This window comes from Scleropages formosus, chromosome 4 (genome assembly GCF_900964775.1).
Source record: "Scleropages formosus chromosome 4, fSclFor1.1, whole genome shotgun sequence".
Lineage (NCBI taxonomy): Eukaryota > Metazoa > Chordata > Actinopteri > Osteoglossiformes > Osteoglossidae > Scleropages > Scleropages formosus.
The window spans coordinates 33,891,125-33,909,659 of NC_041809.1; the positions used below are offsets into that span (position 1 = coordinate 33,891,125).

Sequence of the window (18,535 nt, forward strand, 5' to 3'; positions counted from 1 at the left end):
TATGATATGACCCAAAATAATTTGCACTTTTAACATCCCTATTAACCTTGGACTAAGTCTCAAATTGTACTTTCCTTCCCCAGTCATCCATGACACTCGCTGACTCCTCGTGTTTTATCTCGTTTATTCTTTCCACATTGTACAGGCTCAGCAGAATAGTTTGACAGTCCAGGTTGCGATATGTGTTTAAGGCAGGTTGTATGGTCCCTTCCTGGACAGTACATGGACGAAGCCAGATTATTTCTTGTCTCAATGTCTCGTCTTTGCCTCAGTGTTCCTCCATGCCTCAACCCGTAAGATTACTTACAGTGTTGACCCTACGTACAATTTGACCATTTCATGCTTCTGCAGAATAGCTTCACATGTTCTCTGTTAGAGCACAGAGGTCTTTTAGATTTGAAATGCCTCTGTCCCTTCCAAGGGTGAGACATTGATTAGTTGCTACAGATCTATAAAATTGAAATGGGAGAAGAGTTATGTAAACCGGGCAGGGAGTGTGGGAGTTCCAGGGCTTTAAATACATGGAGTATAGTGGAAGTAGAAGGTCAGTTCTTGTCCAGAAGCTTTTGCTATTGAAGGACCATTTGCCAAATGATTTGGACTGTGAGGACTAGGTGGTATATCAAAAGGTATGCAATAGCGAAACAGAAGGTGGAACTGCAGAGCTGGAGATACCTGCTGAAAAAGAGAAGGTCCTTACTGAGAATATTTTTCACAACTCATGACTCTACACCTGCAGTTGCCCTTAGCGTTTGTTGCAAATCACACAGTTATGAGCAAGAGTACAAAGAAAGGCGTGAGCAGTAAATAACAGGCTTAAGAACAGCTTCACTCATGACTAGGCTTTTTCAGTCTTTGCTTTGTTGGTTACGCCATCTTCTCCGGATTGGAACCTGTCCAGAAAAGAGCACCAAAGCTAGACCACAGGCACAATCCTCAAGTCACCTGGACATCAAGCCAAGCGAATGTTTGTGGATGAAGTACCACTGCAGTGTGATCCTCCTGACGACTACAATCCACAGCCAGGTTAGATGCCCCTAGCAGAGTCTTCAACATCTGTCTAGAAAGAGCTGGAGAGTACGACTACACCTGGGGAAGTCTCTGTGTCGCAGAACCACCCTGGACTCACAATCCTGCCTTCCGTTGGTGCAGTAAGAGCCAACGCATCCCTCAGAATCTTATATCTAAAGCTGCACTTCAGCAGAGCCTGTAAACTTTACTGCTGTTGTAGCTCACTGCCACAGGGGTTTTTTGGGAGGTGGGGGGGCCTTTAATTAGAGCAGTTCCATTGATCTGGGTGCATGTGTTTTCCACCCTCTGAAATTTTGGCAATTACAGTGTAAAAGTGTCCCCCTCCCTCATCCATTCCCCCCCTCTGTGCACTACCATGGCTACCCCCAGAGGGTTGCATTCTAATTTAAATACTGGAGCAGTCAAAGCTTTGCTGTTACAACAGCAGTGCCATGAGTAGTATGTCGGGTTTTCATGTTCTTCGCCTGCAGAGACCTGTGTCTGTCGGAGGAGGCATAAGATTATTTTAATCTTTTAGCTATTGCATTGCTTCTGTATACATAGCACGAAGTGCAGTAAATCAAAGCGAACCTTGTTTTCTAAGAGAATTTTACGTTGTTTTATTCAGGAGTTCACAAGCATAGTACTCCTTGCAGTGCATGTGGAGGAGGAGGGTGGCCCAAGATTTGTTTTTCAAGGCTTGGATGAAGAACTGTAAGGATAAATTATTAAAACGCCGCTTCTTGACAAAGCTACGAGCCAATTTCGGAGCATTCGCGTTTAAAGGGCAAGGATCTCAGCTGTCTTTTAAAGCCCCGATTTCCATATGATCCTCAATAGAGTCAGAGCAGAGGACTGATTAATTATTCATCTGTCCTGTTGATCATCACTAAAACCGTCGTCATTAACAGTCAAGGTATTTTTTTAATCTCATATTGTAATGCTTGAAGGATATACTGTATAGCAGTTAACCATAAAAATTGCATTACATTAACCAGCAAAGGTGAGCTTGAGTGGGTTGCTTCATTTTCAGTGGCAGTAAAATGAATAGATGTAAAATTAGTCAATTAGTCAAAAACTCCATGTTGGCTGATTATCTAGTATTGCTATTTAGTACATGAGCAATTTCCCTGTTCGGTGATTCTGAAGAAAAAGCAGTAACTCGTGCTTTTTTTTGTCGCTCAGTCAGTTGCGCATCCATTGGGAATGATAATCACACTAAATAGGGTAGCCTGAAAAAGCTTATTTCTGTCACGCAGTTTGCTTTTTTCTTGTATTATTTCCACATTGCGGAGGAAAGACTCTGCTGCACTCAAATTATTTGAGACCGAGGGACGTTGTGCTTGGTTTGCTCACAAGATATTTAAATTTTTTAGCTTGCTAGCGCCATGTCACACAACACACGCCTGGAACACATTACTAGTTGATACAGGAGATGTCACCCGTTTATATTAATTGTATTACAGGGGCAGTGGCGTGTAAAATAACCTGTGATGGGGACGACATTTCATCATGTTCCACTAGACTAAACGAGTGGCGTTGCTCCCGTTGATGCGTCGCGGCACAAATGAGGAACTTCCAACGGAAACGGGACCTTAGATAAAATTGCTCGGTGTGTTTAAGAGAAATAGCAAACATGTGCCCTCTGTTTTATTTGCACAGCAGGCCAGAGCAGGAAACGGCAGCATTTCGATTAAGGCGGTAAATATGCAGAGGGAGAAAATCGCAGTGTGTAAACAGCCCATAAAAGCTGCTTTTCGATGAATTCTCCTTAGGTTCAAACATGAAGCGGAGAACGACATCTTGTACATATATGATTCATTTCCTATAGTTCTCCAAAGACGCAGCTATTTATTTATGTCCGCTGTAGAGGACGTTTGTCTATAATCGTGTCTCCAAAACTGTAAATGCAATTCATTGCAAGGTCCGAAAGCACCTTACCTGTGCTTTTCAAAGATGCCACATATTTGTAAATCAGGCAAATATCCTAGAAATAAATCCAGATTTTTTTTTTTTTTCTTCTGTCCTAGGAGGATAGATGAGAGATTCTTTTTTGAAGAATATCAACAGAGCTACATCTTGTGGTGTTTTGGGGATAAAAAAATAGGATTAATACACTTGTGTATAATTCATAAACACTGGGGGGCATGAGGCTTGCTTGAACATTGGGGGAGGAGGAGGACATGTCAACCCCCTTGTTAGGAATGTGCTGGAGGTAGACCTACCCCACATCGTTTGACTGGTTCGCCGCATAGTTACCAACAGCGTGTGAATTTATTTACAAACAGTACTAACCCACCAACCCTGAAATGCAAAACAGTAAATTTTAAAAAAAAAAATATTCTGACAGTTTTGTGTTTATTGTTCAGTGGACATGTTTGTCTTTCATCTGTTGTCCTATTTGTGTGTATTTGTAAAACTGTAGGGATCAGATGGTAGCGTAGTGCTTAGAGCTGCTGCTTTGGACCCCAAGGTTGCAGGTTTGAATCCCACCTCTAGCTGCAGTACCCTTGAGCAAGGTGCTTACCCTGAATTGCTCCAGTAAAATTACCCAGCTGTGTAAATGGGTAAATAACTGCAAGTGGCTTACCATTATAAGTCTCTTTGGAGGAAAGGGTCAGCAAAATAAATAAATATAAAAAGGTATTGTGGGCCTCGAACGGGGTTTAGGCATCGGGGTGTTTTGTCGTCCCCCCCCCCCCCCGTTTTTCCACTAACAAGCGGAAGGTGTCAGATGTGACATCTGTGCTCAGCGAGAGCCTTTCCGATGACGAATCCCTCCGTGTCTCTGCCGCCCTGCGGACCCCACACGTGCGCGCATCGCCGCGGCCACACGGACGGCGGCGCCCTGTGTGGGCGGAGTCTGCCGTAGCGCAGAGAGAGAGAGAGAGAGAGAGAGAGAGAGAGGATCGTCAGCCGACACCGGGCGCGTCCCGCTCCACATGCCGAGACACGGACTCCAAACGCCCTCCGCATTGATGCATCCTTGAAACCGCCTCCGAGAGCGGATCTCCAGCTTGGAGGACATTGCGCTCTTCCTGCGCGACTCGACAATCGGACCACACGCACTTTTTCCATGTGATCGTGCCGAGTTCGTACCTGGCTGGTGCCGATCCACAACTTGATCGAACCCCCCCCCCCCCGCGCGACCGGACCGCATCCCCCGTCGCTTCTCTCTCTAAATAAGACCGAGGAGATCGTGACCCCACCCCATCATCGCGCTCCTTTCCCCTCTTTCACCGAACCTTTCTGCTGCGTGGACCGGGCTCCCACCATGGTGGCCTGGCGGCCCGCGCGGACCCTTTGCTGAGGAGCGCCTCGAGGACCATGGACCCGCGTGCGTCCGCCTACTCGTCTGCCTGCGCGAGGACCGCCGCTCCAGCGACGTCATAAATGGATGAGGACACGGACACTCGCAAAATCAACAGCAGCTTCCTCCGCGACCACAACTATGCAACTGAAGGTATTTAAAAAGTGCATCTCAAATGATCGCTGGCCGTCCCTCTACTTTACTGCGATTTACCCTTTTCACACAGCAGTATTTTCCTGCTCTCTCAGTTGAGGTTGAGTACCTTCACCTTGGTCATGGGTAAAGAGAAGGGGCTGGCTTTGGAACCTGGGACCTTCAGACTGCAAGGTGACAGCTGTATCCAGGACACAGTTGCACAGTTTCCACAAAGTATGATTCCCGGCTTTGAACTCAGTTATTAATAGTGAGTAACTGTAACAGCTGTTGTATTGATCTGCTGCAGCTTCTACAAGTTGCTTGTTGGGATAAAAGAAGTGTGACAGTGCAGTATCAGAAGAGGCAGTTTCATAGCCAAAGTGATGCGGACAAGCAGGAGCTGCACCGAGTCGTTTGCAATTTGATGCAATGCTGGCAAAAAAGTAAAAGTGGCTGAAATCAGGTGAACATTCCGGATGCGTGCAGGGCTGACCATGCAGTGGCAGAAGAATTTATTTTTTTAAATTTTATTATTTTTTTTTTTTAAAAAAACGCTGTCTTTACATTTGTGGACAAGGGGTTGTCCTGCAGTTGAAGGTGTGGTCAGGTTTCAGCTGAAGTCCTTGGTTAAAAATAAATTCCACCACAAATGTCCCACCTGACAATAAGCGTCATCCCCTGACTGCTCGGTAAGCAGATTTGCAGCCCTGGATGAATTAACACCGAGTGGCCTTTCCAGTAAAAGACCTTACAGGAGTTTAGGACACTCAGTCGGCATCGCTGCAAGCCCCCCCCACAGTGATAATTATATTTGAGGATATGGTAAAACTTTTTCTCAAATACCTAGGCAGCTCATATTGTTTGCATTGTTTACTCTGTGTCACAAGTTCAATACATGATGGTGCTGTGTTGTGCTGTGAAGGCAATACAGTGGTTTGTGGAACATGCTATAACTCCATCAGATGTAGCTGCAACATTATTTTTTGCCTTTACACTTAAAATAAACTGTGTATCTCAACAAAATTACTAGGAAGGTGATCAGGAATCGTCGATTATTCGGATAAAATTTAATGCAGCTACTCGTGTGATGAACATTCTTTCATATGGTGGAAAGAAACAAAGTAACTACTTAATCACACATTTGCAACAACGTCTCTCTTTCTGCTAATGCAATGAACACATTGTATTTTCTATGAGATGTTCGTCACTTTGGAGAAAAGCGACTGATAAATGAATACATGTAAATGTAAAATGCTGAATTTAAGCTCCTCCTGCTCTTTTTAATTGTCCTCTCAGAAGCTTGTAAAATTGATTTTTGTATTTACCTGACATTTGTATCCCGGTTGACTGTTAAATATTATAGTGCTGAAGGCTACAGTCAGTCCAGTATCCAAATGAGACACAAAACATAAGATAAAATAAGTAGTTCGTATGCAGAGTTTTTGGCACAGAGCTCATAGCAAGACGAGGACTAGAGAGAGTGTTTACCGTAAAAGTGAAATCCCTCAGAAATCTACAAGAACTGCATGATTTCTCTGTCTTTGGCACTGGAAACCCTGCTATTGTACTGCTACTGTCAGATTAGTAATTTCTGCTCTTGTACCAAATATGCAGTTTTACCTTTTGTCTTGGCTTTGTTATTATTAAACTAAGCAGTGATGGAAAAGGGCAAAGCATTTTTTTTTTTTTTTTTTTTTTTTTTTTTTTATGACAACCCAGCAGCATTGCAAGGAAAAATAAACAAAAGATTTTGTGATACATTATTTCCACCACAGATTACAAGTGCAAGAGCAACAAATCCATGGACAATTTTTGAACTGATTTGAAAAAGGCTTTACTGTTCTGTCTCTCTTGGTCTGGGAATCTACTCATGTATTTAATTTTTTTTCCCCAAAGAATTTGTTCTCCAGTACTCTTTTTTTTATTTTTATTTTTTTCTTTTTCTTTCTTATACCCATTTTAGTTTTATTATAATAGGTGGGCTTTAATGAAAGTCTGTGGTCAGTTTTTTTTTTTTTTTTTTTTTTTTTTTTTTTTTTAAAATAAAAAAATCCTTCTTCATTCAACTGCAGCAAAAACATCGTAGCTGGTGGCTCGATCAGGTCCGCTCTTCCAGCATCTCACGTGACTTTGTTCGATATCCTTTGTTAGTGTGGTCTGATTGTGTCACCCTGTTCGTGGACATGCTTTCAAAGTCGGATGAAGTGGCTTTATTGTCATTTCAACCATATACAGCTGGTACAGTGAAACTAAACGTTCCTGCAGGACCATGGTGCTGCATAGAAACAACGCAAAGCTACCCCACACAGGACTATATAAAGTGCACGTGTGCAAGACGTGCGCAAACGGCACAAGACAGTGCAGTAATTACTAAACAATAAACACAGTAAAAAACAAGATATTATAATATAATAATAAAAATTATAGATATAAACAATCTGAGGTCCCAGAGGTTCTTTACCTGAGGTTGGTAGAGGTTGCGCTGATCTCGGCTGGCAGATCACAAACAGGCGTATTACCCTTCCCGTATGTACAGCGAAAGAAACGCTATTCAGGTGTCAACAACGCAGCTGAACTCCAGCAGTTTGGCTAAACGCATGGCTTTCTGCTTATTACCTGATTTTGTTGAAACAGCGCTTGCTTGACAACCGATCAGTGCGAAGGGACTGTTTTAGCACTGTGTCCCATGCTTGGTTGCTTCCAGCTTTTTGCATTTTCGTTGTGACACGTGTGCAGTGACCCTCCAAAAAAAAGTGTGGTGTTCCATGACAAATGGCTTTATCTGGAAGCCGTGATGCGTCTCTGTTGCGACGCAGCAGCAAGCATGTTTTCATCTGGAGGGAATGTCGGGGGTAGTAATTTATCAGTGTGAGATGGTGTAGTTGGACCTTTCCTTCAGATGAGTGTTTATTGGGTTAGGAGCTGCTGGGTCAGTTAATTCAGCATCGGTTCTTCAGTGGAACTATATGAACAGGAAGGCACCCTTTTTGATTATTTTCTTTTTTTTTTTTGTTAGGATTGTTTTTGTTGCTCAGGCTATGCTTTTATCCAAAAAGAGTGTTTCACCCATTGATACGGTTGGATATTTAATGGAACACTTCAGATGTTTTACTCAAGGACATACCATCCAGGACCCTTCCTTGGGTTACGATCCAACACGCTTCGGTTTGCAGGACCGTGTCTTTAACCGCTTCCTTCGTGGTTCATAATATCTCTTCAGCAACGTGATAGTGAGAAGGTAAACTTCACTGTGTCGGCAGTGTGCCGTTCCCACATCTTCACCTTGCTTCCTATTCTAACCCGCCCCTGACACCCCAATGTCACCGCTCCCCCCTCCCCCGCTTCACATCTCCGAAGCCTCCGACAGCCTGAGCACTGCAGAATTTATCACCCAGGTGGGGACTGCTTGCACACTACATCTTTCCTTTTTCAGATGGAATCAGCCTGTTTCCATGCGAATAACCTTGTTTTACCCAGTGACCCAGCGACAAACCCCCCCTTCCCTCCCCCCACCAGGTTTTCTACTCTCCATCCTGTTCAGCATTTCCCTGCAGACTGTGTGCAATTAATAATACAGGCAGTGCCTCTTCTGTCCATTAGTACGAATGAATGGGTCATGGTGAACTTTTTATCTGCACCAGCAGAGAACATACATCTCGTCCATTTTTTTGAGCGTGGAACAAAAAAAACCTTTACAAGTGTAACGGCTGACATTTATTTCAGGTTTTATCTCATGCACTTTCCGCATGATGTCGTCTCCTTTCTGAGAATTAGGGTATGTACCTGCAAGGAACATTCTGGTACCTTTTTTCCTCGTCCCCCCCCCTAAAAGTGACATGAGAAGAGAGAACACATGTTTTAATTGTAAGAATGATTTGTAGTTTACAAACATCATGTCTGGTTTGTGTCCTTGGCTGATGTCCAGCAGGTTCTGCCCTCTCTTCAGATATGGAGCCTGCAGTCCAGGGAGCAGAAATGAAGCCGTTATTGAAATAATTAAACTGCCCTGTAGAATATTAATTTATCTCCTTGGTCATATATAGCAGATGTTCCCTTTTTAACAAGTCACAATAGTAATTTAGGTTGTATTTGCACACAACGTGTAGTTTTTTTTTTCCTTTTGTCATCGGTAGCAAATACTTTGCAGGGATGATTGAAGAGTAAGGAGCTATGAGGAAGGACAAAACAAATCATTTTAGCATTGCAGGAAAAAAATAAAGAAGCAAGTGACAAAAGATTTAGCGATACGGTACTTCCGCGACGCCGTACAAGTGCAAGAGCTGTAAATCCGTCTGTGATTTTTCTGTGGTGACTTGAAAAAGGTTTAGGGTGGATGGGCAGACTAATTCCAGAATCTCTCCGTAAAAGCATACGGGAAAATGTGACGTTACTGACGTGAGGAGGAGCGCTTTAGTTGAGCTTGTGCTTGCAAAGACGTGGAAACATGCCAGCATGTGAGTAAATCTCAGTGCCTCAGTTAATCAGCTGAAGTGACCGTTTGCAACGGATTTTTGCTTTTCCCCGAGAACGGCAAACAAATTCCGAAGGGAGCAAAAATGGCATAAGTGTGGGATAACTGAGCGGACGGATAAACGGCCTCTGTATCTTCGAGATTATTGTTTAGCGCAAACGGCGCAGCCAGAGCAAGCAGCCTTTAGAGAATTCACGATCCATCATGCGTATGTGTTTGCAAGTTGGTCGGCTGTTGACGAGTCTGACTGAACCAGACCGAACGTGTTTCCAGGACAGACGGGCTAATTTACATTTATATTTATATTTATTCATTTAGCAGATGCTTTTCTCCAAAGTGACGTACATCTCATAGAAAATACAATGTGTTCATTACATTAGCAGGAAGAGACACTTAGAATCAGATGCGTGATACTTAAGTGCAGTTTGTTTGTTTCCACCATACGAACCAATGTTCACCAAATGAGTAGCTGCATAAAACTTAGAATATCGATGATTCCTGATCACCTTCCTAGTAATATTTTATTTTTTTTTTGGCGGTACATTTACGTCACATTACAGGAGTAGCTGTGTAAAGGTTTATCTGGGAATGGTCTTAAAGTTCTAGTGCATTCAAGTGCATATAGTGCGCTTAAGAGATGATGGGCAAAGTGAGCCTGGAAGAGGTGAGTTTTAAGACCCTTTTTAAATGTGGACAGAGATTCAGCAGTTCTGAGTGAGGGGGGGAGGTCGTTCCACCGCAACGGCGCCAGAACCGAGAACCTCCGTGCTTTACCTTTCGAGCGTTGGGCCACCAAGCGGGCAGATGTGGAAGAGCGATGCAGTCTGGTTGGAGTATAGCGGGCGATCAAGTCTTGTGGATTAATGTGCATATTTGTGTCATAAGGAATTGTGAAGATCCAGGGTTAAGATTAAAACACAAGGCACATCTGAAAAAAAGTTTAAAAAGTGAGATTTGCCCCAGAATTTATGAGCACAGGCTTCAATAATGGAAGTTTTATCACGGCACGGTGGTTCCACCTTTGTGAAATGGATTGATATGGCAAGCACAACCCCCCAGTCCCACCACGTCCCCACTCCCAGTGACATTCCTCACCGCATCAAGGTATTGATCTACGGACCTTGAAGCCACCCTTGAGACAGATGTAGGGAAAGGCACATAGCAACCGGAACGCAGATGCAGTGTTCCTGCAACTTTCTGAAATCTCAAGGTTCATTTCTCTTTTTTTTTTTTTTTTTTTAAATCACCCTACAGATTTCGGGGACGATTCCTGTTTTGCTCCCATAATATCTATTGTAATTCCAGTGGTGTCATCTGCCACTGATGAATATTTATGCTGATCTCAGAAACACAAGAAATGATATGGTTGTGTTTTATCACAGCTTTAAGTTCAACAGCTTATGATAACCGCTCAGGAAATTAAACATGCTGTGTTTACCTTCAAGCATATGAAATGTGGGTTCACCTAAAAATGTTAGTAGTCAGTATGTTGGCAAGTTGAGTACTGATAACAGAGTAGCAGAGAAAATGCCCAACAGGAATCAGTATAATCAGAAATGAAAGAAAATAGGACAGGCAAGGCACGCTAAGAAAAAACTGAATACAGGCAGTCCCTGGATTACGAACGAGTTCCAGTCCTAAATCTGTCTTTAAGTCGAATTTGTACGTAAGTCGGATAATTGAAGATTTCATCTGGACAGAGCCTTTTACTTGCTCTGTTGTTTTCACTTTGTCCTTTAAAATTGTCCTCATCGTTGACCCACTGCAGCGTAACGCTTTTGCAATGTTTGTTGGCGCTTCACCTTTTTCCGATTGTTTTATCACTCCCGCTTCAATTTCAGTCGTGATCGTCTTCCTTTTCTTTGACGCATCACCATTTACGCTTTGGTGCCATGGTTAGGAGGGTGAACGCAAAGAAATTAAAGCCAAATACAGTGATACACGAGACTCTGTTAACAGCAATGTGGTCCAACTGACAAGAAAGAAGTCTTAGTCCTACCTTGGGTCCATGTGCCAATGAGCCGACGAACCGCTGTAGATGCACAGTGTTTTGATGCATGTCGCAAAGTAGCACCATTTGATATTACAAATCATTGTATGTAACTCGAATTTTTTATATAGTAGGGTTTACGGGGGGAGGTTCGTAACTATGGGTCGTACGTAAGTTGGCCGTTCGTAACCCGGGGGGCTGCCTGTATAGTTTTTTCCGCCATATAAGAAACCTATATGCAGGAGCAAAGAGCTGACCTTCCCTGGCTCTGTATAGTAAATGGGAATATTCTTACCTTGGTTTGGCTGGACTGGGGATGATTCATAGGCCACAGGGACTCATCCTGTGCTATTATTCACATAATGCAGACCAGCTGTCTCTTGTTTTTAAAGAACAGCCAAGACTGTACAAGACAGCTGGTCTGAACACTAGGAGAGACCAGTAAGCAAAACTAGAAGAGCGCTCTTATTCTTGGTTTAACAATAGACTGGATGAACAATTCAGGTTTTCCCAGAGATTTTTGTTCTCAAAGTATTTATTTTTTAAGTTGAATGTTTTTGAGTTGGACACCTGGTAGTGCAGTGGTTTTACAGTACCTGCTGCCCTTGAATCTAAAGGTTTGAATCCCACATCTGGCTCTAGTATCCTTGAGCAAGGTACTTACCCTCAATTTTTCCAGTAACATTACCCAGCTGTATAAATGGGTAAGTAACTGTAGGCAGATTAACATCGTAAGTCGCTTTGGAGAAAAGCGTCAGCTAAAAGAATAAATGAGATATGTCCATTTTTTTCACGCAACCTCTATTTTTCTTCCTGATCTATGGTCACCTTTGGCCCAGACTTGGCCAAACTTGTAAAATCATAGCATTTTTGAGAATATGCTATCCTGTGTTGATAGTAGGGCTGATAGACTGTCATGTCTTTGCAGTGCTCTCTGAGTGTGCGAGTGAACATCTGAGATTTCCAGATTTCAAGATTACAAAATATCAACAGTGGAAATGTAACATATACAGTATTAGAGTGAGGGATAGGCTCTTTCATACGGTTACTAATATTTATTTGCAAACATCACTATCTGCTCTACGTGTCCTTGTAATATGCACTTGCTGTGCTCTGTATTAGCAGCTGGTAATACTCTGTCTTATCTCTTAGAAGGTCATGTACCAAAATAAATGGGCGACAAACAACCGAAGGCCACTCTGGGCTGCCGATATGCTGTCCGACAAGCATCCCCTTGGTTACTCTTCCTGCTTTCTGTGTTTTACTGAAAGCGGGTAAGCTGTGGTAAATATCTGTACTATGTATACATTGATGAGAAAAGGAATGAAATCCTCAAAAGGCAACGCCCATGACTTGCTTGCTGGGAAAGGTAAGGTGTGTCTGCGTCGGCGACTTTCAAAAGCTCCTAGGTAACTCCTAAGGTTAAGATGTGACACTCGCCTGCATAGCAGCCTATTAGGCTGGATGGGTAAGTCATCACAGTAAAGAGCACCTTACCCAGCAAGGCAGTGTCTGCAACAGCTTTGTGTTCTGTGTAAACTTGACAGCCAAACTGCCGATGCTCTGGCCACCGGTCAAAGAACATTTCGCAGGTTACGGCCCTTTCCTGGTGGATGCATAACCTCGTAATTCATGAACTTATAGCCTAAATACCCGTGGATGTATACGCTAAGCTCTTAGACACACTTATGTTCAAGCATTAGTTGGAAATGTTTAGACACACTGCCTTAAGCAGACAACCCCTGCTGTGTAAGCACATATTTTTAGTCTTTATCCCACTTCCCTGCAGCCGTTGTATTCTATACTCGTCTTGTAAATTCCTCATAGCGAGAAGTATATATTTTCTATACTGAGCACTAGATTTTGAACGAGGGCTTGTTGAATGTGAACCGTGCATGTTTTCGTCACCGGTAGTTTACCAGATGTGTGACTTTGCGTATGTGTCCTAGTGCAGTTCCTTTGTTTTTGATAATATGTGTGTGGACATAACTGTATGTTCATCAGACTGGATGAGTATGTGAATATGAAATCAAAACAAGATCCCCCCCCCCCGCCCCAGTGGAGATTCGAGCGCCCTGGTACTTATGTGTTGCTGACTGTTTTTCACTCGGTGAAACATTGTAACGTCAGCGTTTCGTCCAGTTTGTCTTAGCAGCTCTCCGTGAGCCTCGGCTCCCCGTATTTTCGTTCCTGTGCATCTCTCTCTAATCTAGACTGATTTTAGAGATGCCTTCTCTGTGCTCGGTTTAAAAATCTACACTTGTACATGTTCTTCTGCACACTTTTTTTGTACCGCGTTTGTTTTCTTCACGTAGCGATTGCCGTTGTTGTTGTTCATCCTCGTCCTCTCGAACCCCGTGCGATCGGAGAGTATTGTTCGGCAGCCTCTCTCGTGTGTAGGGTCTCTACTTTATGCTTTTTAAATCAACAACAGCTTCTTTGTGTAGATAACGGGAAGGGAAACGGCGAGACAAAAGGCAGTCGTGGTGGCGGAAAGCAGACGGTGGCGAGTGACCCGTGTGCTCAGGGCGAATGTTTCCTGAGGTTCCTGGTGCGAGGGCTGGCGGTCGAAGGCCACGCAGGAAGCGCTGCTTATGGAAGCTTGATGTCAGCCTTTGTTTGGCCACTTCATGACAGCATGGAATGTTACAGGGGGTTTAGGGCGGGATTCGGGACGTCACCGTGCTTCGTGGGAACGGCACGAGGGCGAGCCGCGGCCCGCGCTGCCTTTGTCTCGGTGTTTTGGAGGAAGGACGTTGCATTTAGCATGCAGCCTTTTGTTTACGTTTCCACTGAGGTGGAGTGGCAGCGTGTGATGTTTTGGCACCCACCCGTAAGGTAATGTTGCTCGTTTAAGTCTCGCACCACCACTGCTGTAGCAGCCTTGGTCAAGGTGCCGGACAGGGGGAATTTCATTGTCTTTGGGGGAAAAATAATTGTGTGACTGTAGCTGTGACATAAGAGCCCAGGGTGGGACTACTTTAACGGACATACATTTACATTTATTTGTTTAGCAGACGCTTTTCACCAAAGCGACTTCCAATAAACTCTATGTAGTGTTATGAGCCCACACACCTCATTCACCGCGGTGACTTATACTGCTAGGTACACTACTTACACTGGGTCACTCATCCATACATCAGTGGAACACACACACACACACACACACACACACACTCGCTCTCACTCACACACTACGGGTGAACCTGAACATCATATCTTCGGAGTGTGGGAGGAAACCAGAGCACCTGGAGGAAACCCACGCAGACACGGGGAGAACATGCAAAACTCCGCACAGACTGAGCAGGGATTGAACCCACATCCTCTCGCACCACCCAGGTGCTGTGAGACGGCAGCGCTGCTCGCTGTGCCGTCAGGACGCCCCGTACAACATGCATACAACAAAAGTATTTTTCCCACAGAAATAAAGCAATGTCATTAAGTATATGAGTAATAAGGGGTCTAAAGCTAAATTGTTTATCCAATGCTGTGAACATGCTTTGAGACATAACCTCTGTTCTGTCCCATGCTGTTTGTAAAGATTGTGTCTCTCAGCCATGAGTGAAGTGAGTCATATGTATAGCGAGAGAGATCCACATGCCAGACTGCAAGGCTTGGTGAACTTCTCATAGTTCCTCAGTTCTTCATTTCTGCTTTTTGTAACGCTGGGTTGAGACTGGACGCGTGTGAATGCGCACAATCGCAGAGCCGACTTGAGTGAAGCAAGGCTGTGTAGGTCCGCATAGTCTGTTAACCTGGGCTCCCATGCGGTGGCCGCACAGCAAGAGAAGCCATCTGCCAAAGGAGACCATTGCACTTCCTGTTTGCGTTGCCCACGGCGACCACAGATTGACAGGTTTCCAGTTTCCTTTAGGTGACAGGTGGACCTCTGACCCTGGAATTGGGGATGCGGGGAGATTGTATGGACCCCATGAAGACGTGATGACTGGTTGACATGGGTTCATTAAATGTAGATTTGTTGATGCTCCTCTTCCAGGTCATACCCTCCCCTCCCTAGAGGTTCTGTAATTGTGGACTAGATTACATTGCCACAAATTTGACTGGATCCCACGGTGAGCATTAGATTTCAACCAGCTTACAATGTTTAAAATTTCAACTAGATGGCTGGAAATAGGACAAGGTGTGTAATTGCTACAATTCCCATGGTCCAGGCGGGCAGCTGGATTTACTGCACTCTGTGCACCACCCAGAGCACTGGAAAAGCTTGCAACTGCTGTCAGGTAGTAACAGGGAGTCCGGCAACTAGTTCGTGAACGGCAAACCCACACGCGTTGTCGTCCCAGAAGCCCGAGGACTACATCAGCAGTTTGGATATCGTGCATGGTGTTTCACTGGGAAGTAGCCTGTTACTGATAATCTTGCAATCTTTAAAAAAGCTGGTATTTAGACAAGGGGGCGCGGGGGCGCGGTGGCGCAGTGGGTTGGACCACAGTCCTGCTCTCGGGTGGGTCTGGGGTTCGAGTCCCGCTTGGGGTGCCTTGTGACGGACTGGCGTCCCGTTCTGGGTGTGTCCCCTTCCCCCTCTGGCCTTACGCCCTGTGTTGCCGGGTAGGCTCCGGTTCCCCCGTGACCCCGTATGGGACAAGCGGTTCTGAAAGTGTGTGTGTGTGTGTGTGTGTGTGTGTGTGTATTTAGACAATACGTACTGTACAGGTGTTTGTCGTGTATATTTTTGTGCTCTGTATGTTTAAAACTCATGCCGAGCATCTGCGGAGAACGCACCAAAGATTTTCACCACCTATCTACTTGCGGTTATGGCGAGTGACGAAGTGGCAAGTTTTTCTGCAATCTGAATGTATGTTACTGAAATTGAAAGATGGGGATTAAGAAAAGTTACAAGTTTAAGCTGTTTCACTCTTGCAAACCATGCAGTCAGACTGAAGACAGTTGTATTTTGGAGGCAGCAAGGTTGAGCATCTCTCTAGTAGATGAACGGTATGAGTTTCAGCACCATGGGCAGCTCCGCTTGGGGACGCTGGACGTCACTACAAGTGTTTCTGGGGAACGGGACTGGAAAAGGACCCCGGTGGCAGAATGCAGGAGGATATCGCAGCTGAAAAGTTTCACCGTGGTACTGCCCTTGTGGGACAACAAGAGTACTATTGATGTGGCAGGAGCCAGAGCTCGGCAACTGGCGTTTCGGAACGTGTGGTTGTATTCCTTTTTCTGACAAGACCTTATATCCTCCTCGTGTTACTAGATATTGAGAGAACCGCTTCTGTTTCTTGGGGCTTGATTTCTAGACGGACAAAAACGTTTTCAGATTAATTGAATTATATTGATATTGAGCGACTGAATTACATTTACTCATACATTTACGTGTATTCATTTAGCAGACGCTTTTCTCCAAAGCAACGAACGTCTCGTAGAAAATACAACGTGTTCATTACACGAGCAGGACGAGACACGTAGATGCAGACGTGTGATTCTTAAGTGCACTTTGTTTGTTTCCGCAATATGAACTAATGTTCATCACATAAGTAGCTGCATTAAACTTTATCTGAATATCAATGATTCCTGATCACCTTCCTAGTAATTTTTTTTGTCATAAGTATAAACGCTATAATTTTATATATATATATATATATATATATATATAATTACAATATGTATAATAGTGGGGGCGCGGTGGCACAGTGGGTTTGGCTGGGTCCCGCACTCTGGTGGGTCTTGGGTTTGAGTCCTGCTTGGGATGCCTTACAATGGACTGGCGTCCCGTCCTGGGTGTGTCCCCTTCCCCTCCAGCTTTGCACCCTGTGTTGCCCGGTTAGGCTCCGAGTCGCTGCTACCCCGCTTGGGACAAACAGTTTCAGACAGTGTGTGTGTGTGTGTGTATGTATGTATGTATGTATGTATGTATGTATGTATGTATGTATAATAACTTCATAATGAGCAAAAATGCTTTTGTACCAAATAATAAGCCTGTATGCAAAAAAAAAAGTATACATTTTCATAGGTCCTTGTAGTAGTTTTTGTTGCACAGGACCTTGTTATATAAGCGTTGATTGTAGTGCTCTTCTCAACAAGAAGAAGTAGAGAAATGCAAGAAGCGGTATTTGTAATAACACTTACTACTTGAAACAAAAAGTGACGGAGGGGAAACTAAACTCTAAGGTCTAAGGCCAAATATATCCACGTATGTGCTAACCAATCTAACTGTATACCGTTAGGGAAAAGGATTTCTCTCGTGTGACCAGGTTCAACACTGATCATTTTGTCATTTGAACACCCGCTATCATGTCTGCAGGTCCATAAAAGTGAGCTGTAGCTCAGGAACGTTTGCAGATATTACAGCGCCGTGTGAGGAACGTATGACTCAGCATTATTGGCTGCTCCCTATTGAGCATTTTCTAGCTGGTTCTTCCGGTCTTATTCTGCCCATATTCAGATGAAACTCGGTGTTAAACATTTATTTTCTTTCATTTTGAGATTGTGGGTCTTACAAAAGGTATTATTATGAATTATTATTTTGAACCCACGTTTACAGCTGGATATCAGAATCAGAATCTGGTTTATTTGGCCAAGTATCCACAGACATGCAAGGAATTTTTCTTTGATTCCCAATGGCTCGTATTTTAGAGTCGATACAAAAAAAAAAAAAAAAACAACCCCACAACATCCATATACACACACAAACATACCTACATATAGTGATTCATTTTGGAGCGGGAGGAATAAATAATAGGGGATGGAAAAGTAATGAGGGATCCTTCAAGTTAAGTAAAATTCCTAAGGCTGCTACGACGGTACAGCTGCTCCCTCAATTTGAACCGGTGAACCTTCGCTGCCGTACGACCTGACGCTACCGATTTATGTTGCAGGCTTTTCTGAAGATTAATATCCGTCGGTGTTTTGAGAACTTATTTCTTCCCTCCACCCATTTTCAATAAGCACATATTCAATTATTATACCGAGCGGCAGGATTTGAACACGCAGCCCTGGACCCGTGAGATAACGGGACGGATCACCGAGCCGTCGTTCCGTTCCCGGTATGTTTGGGACCATCTATACACCTTGCTGCTTTCCAATTTATAGTTTGCCATTTTACTTAAGGAACTTAAACACGCCCAACATTATTTAACATAAGAATGCGAACCAGAGAAGACACAGCTGATGCACAAAGACAAGACCATGACTGAAAGCCTCCAAAGAGCACTTAGGTATTATTCTTAGCACCGCCCACATTTGCTTGGCCGGACTTAAGCACTGCTACCGTGTCGACCGAGTTTGCAAATATATTTAGGGGAATGTGGGTGAGTATGAGGGGGGGGCACGGTGGCGCGGCAGGTTTGGCCTGTGCCTGCTCTCCGGCGGCTCTGGGGTTCGAGTCCCGCTTGGGGTGCCTCGCGAGAGACTAGCGTCCCGTCCTGGGTGTGTCCCCTTCCCCTCCGGCCTTGCGCCCCGTGTTGCCTTGTTAGGCTCCGGCTCGCCTGGGGTGAGCGATTTCAGACAATGCGTGTGTGGATGAGAATGATTTCTTGCGAATGCAGGAAGATATGAGGAAAGGCTGAAGGGTATCGCCTAACGGCATCCTCTCTTTGGAGTTACTGCTCAACACTTCTGCTCACCCAACACAATCGAGTGCGGCCGCACGCGT

General features: G+C 44.3%; 1 protein-coding gene across 3 annotated transcripts in view; it reads left to right on the forward strand.

Moving 5' to 3' along the window:
- The window catches only part of ppp2r2bb (protein phosphatase 2, regulatory subunit B, beta b), a 62,121-nt gene that overhangs the window by 17,623 nt on the left and 25,963 nt on the right, over positions 1–18,535 (forward strand). The window contains exon 1 of one of the 3 annotated variants that reach the window (XM_018751966.2): positions 3,899–4,474. The exons of 1 other annotated variant lie outside the window; for it this stretch is intronic. In XM_018751966.2, the coding sequence (XP_018607482.1) occupies positions 4,405–4,474 (70 nt within the window). In that variant the 5' untranslated portion in view covers positions 3,899–4,404. Of the gene's footprint in view, positions 1–3,898; positions 4,475–12,132; positions 12,287–18,535 lie in introns of those variants that run through there. One more of the 3 variants, XM_018751967.2, reaches the window with a different exon arrangement.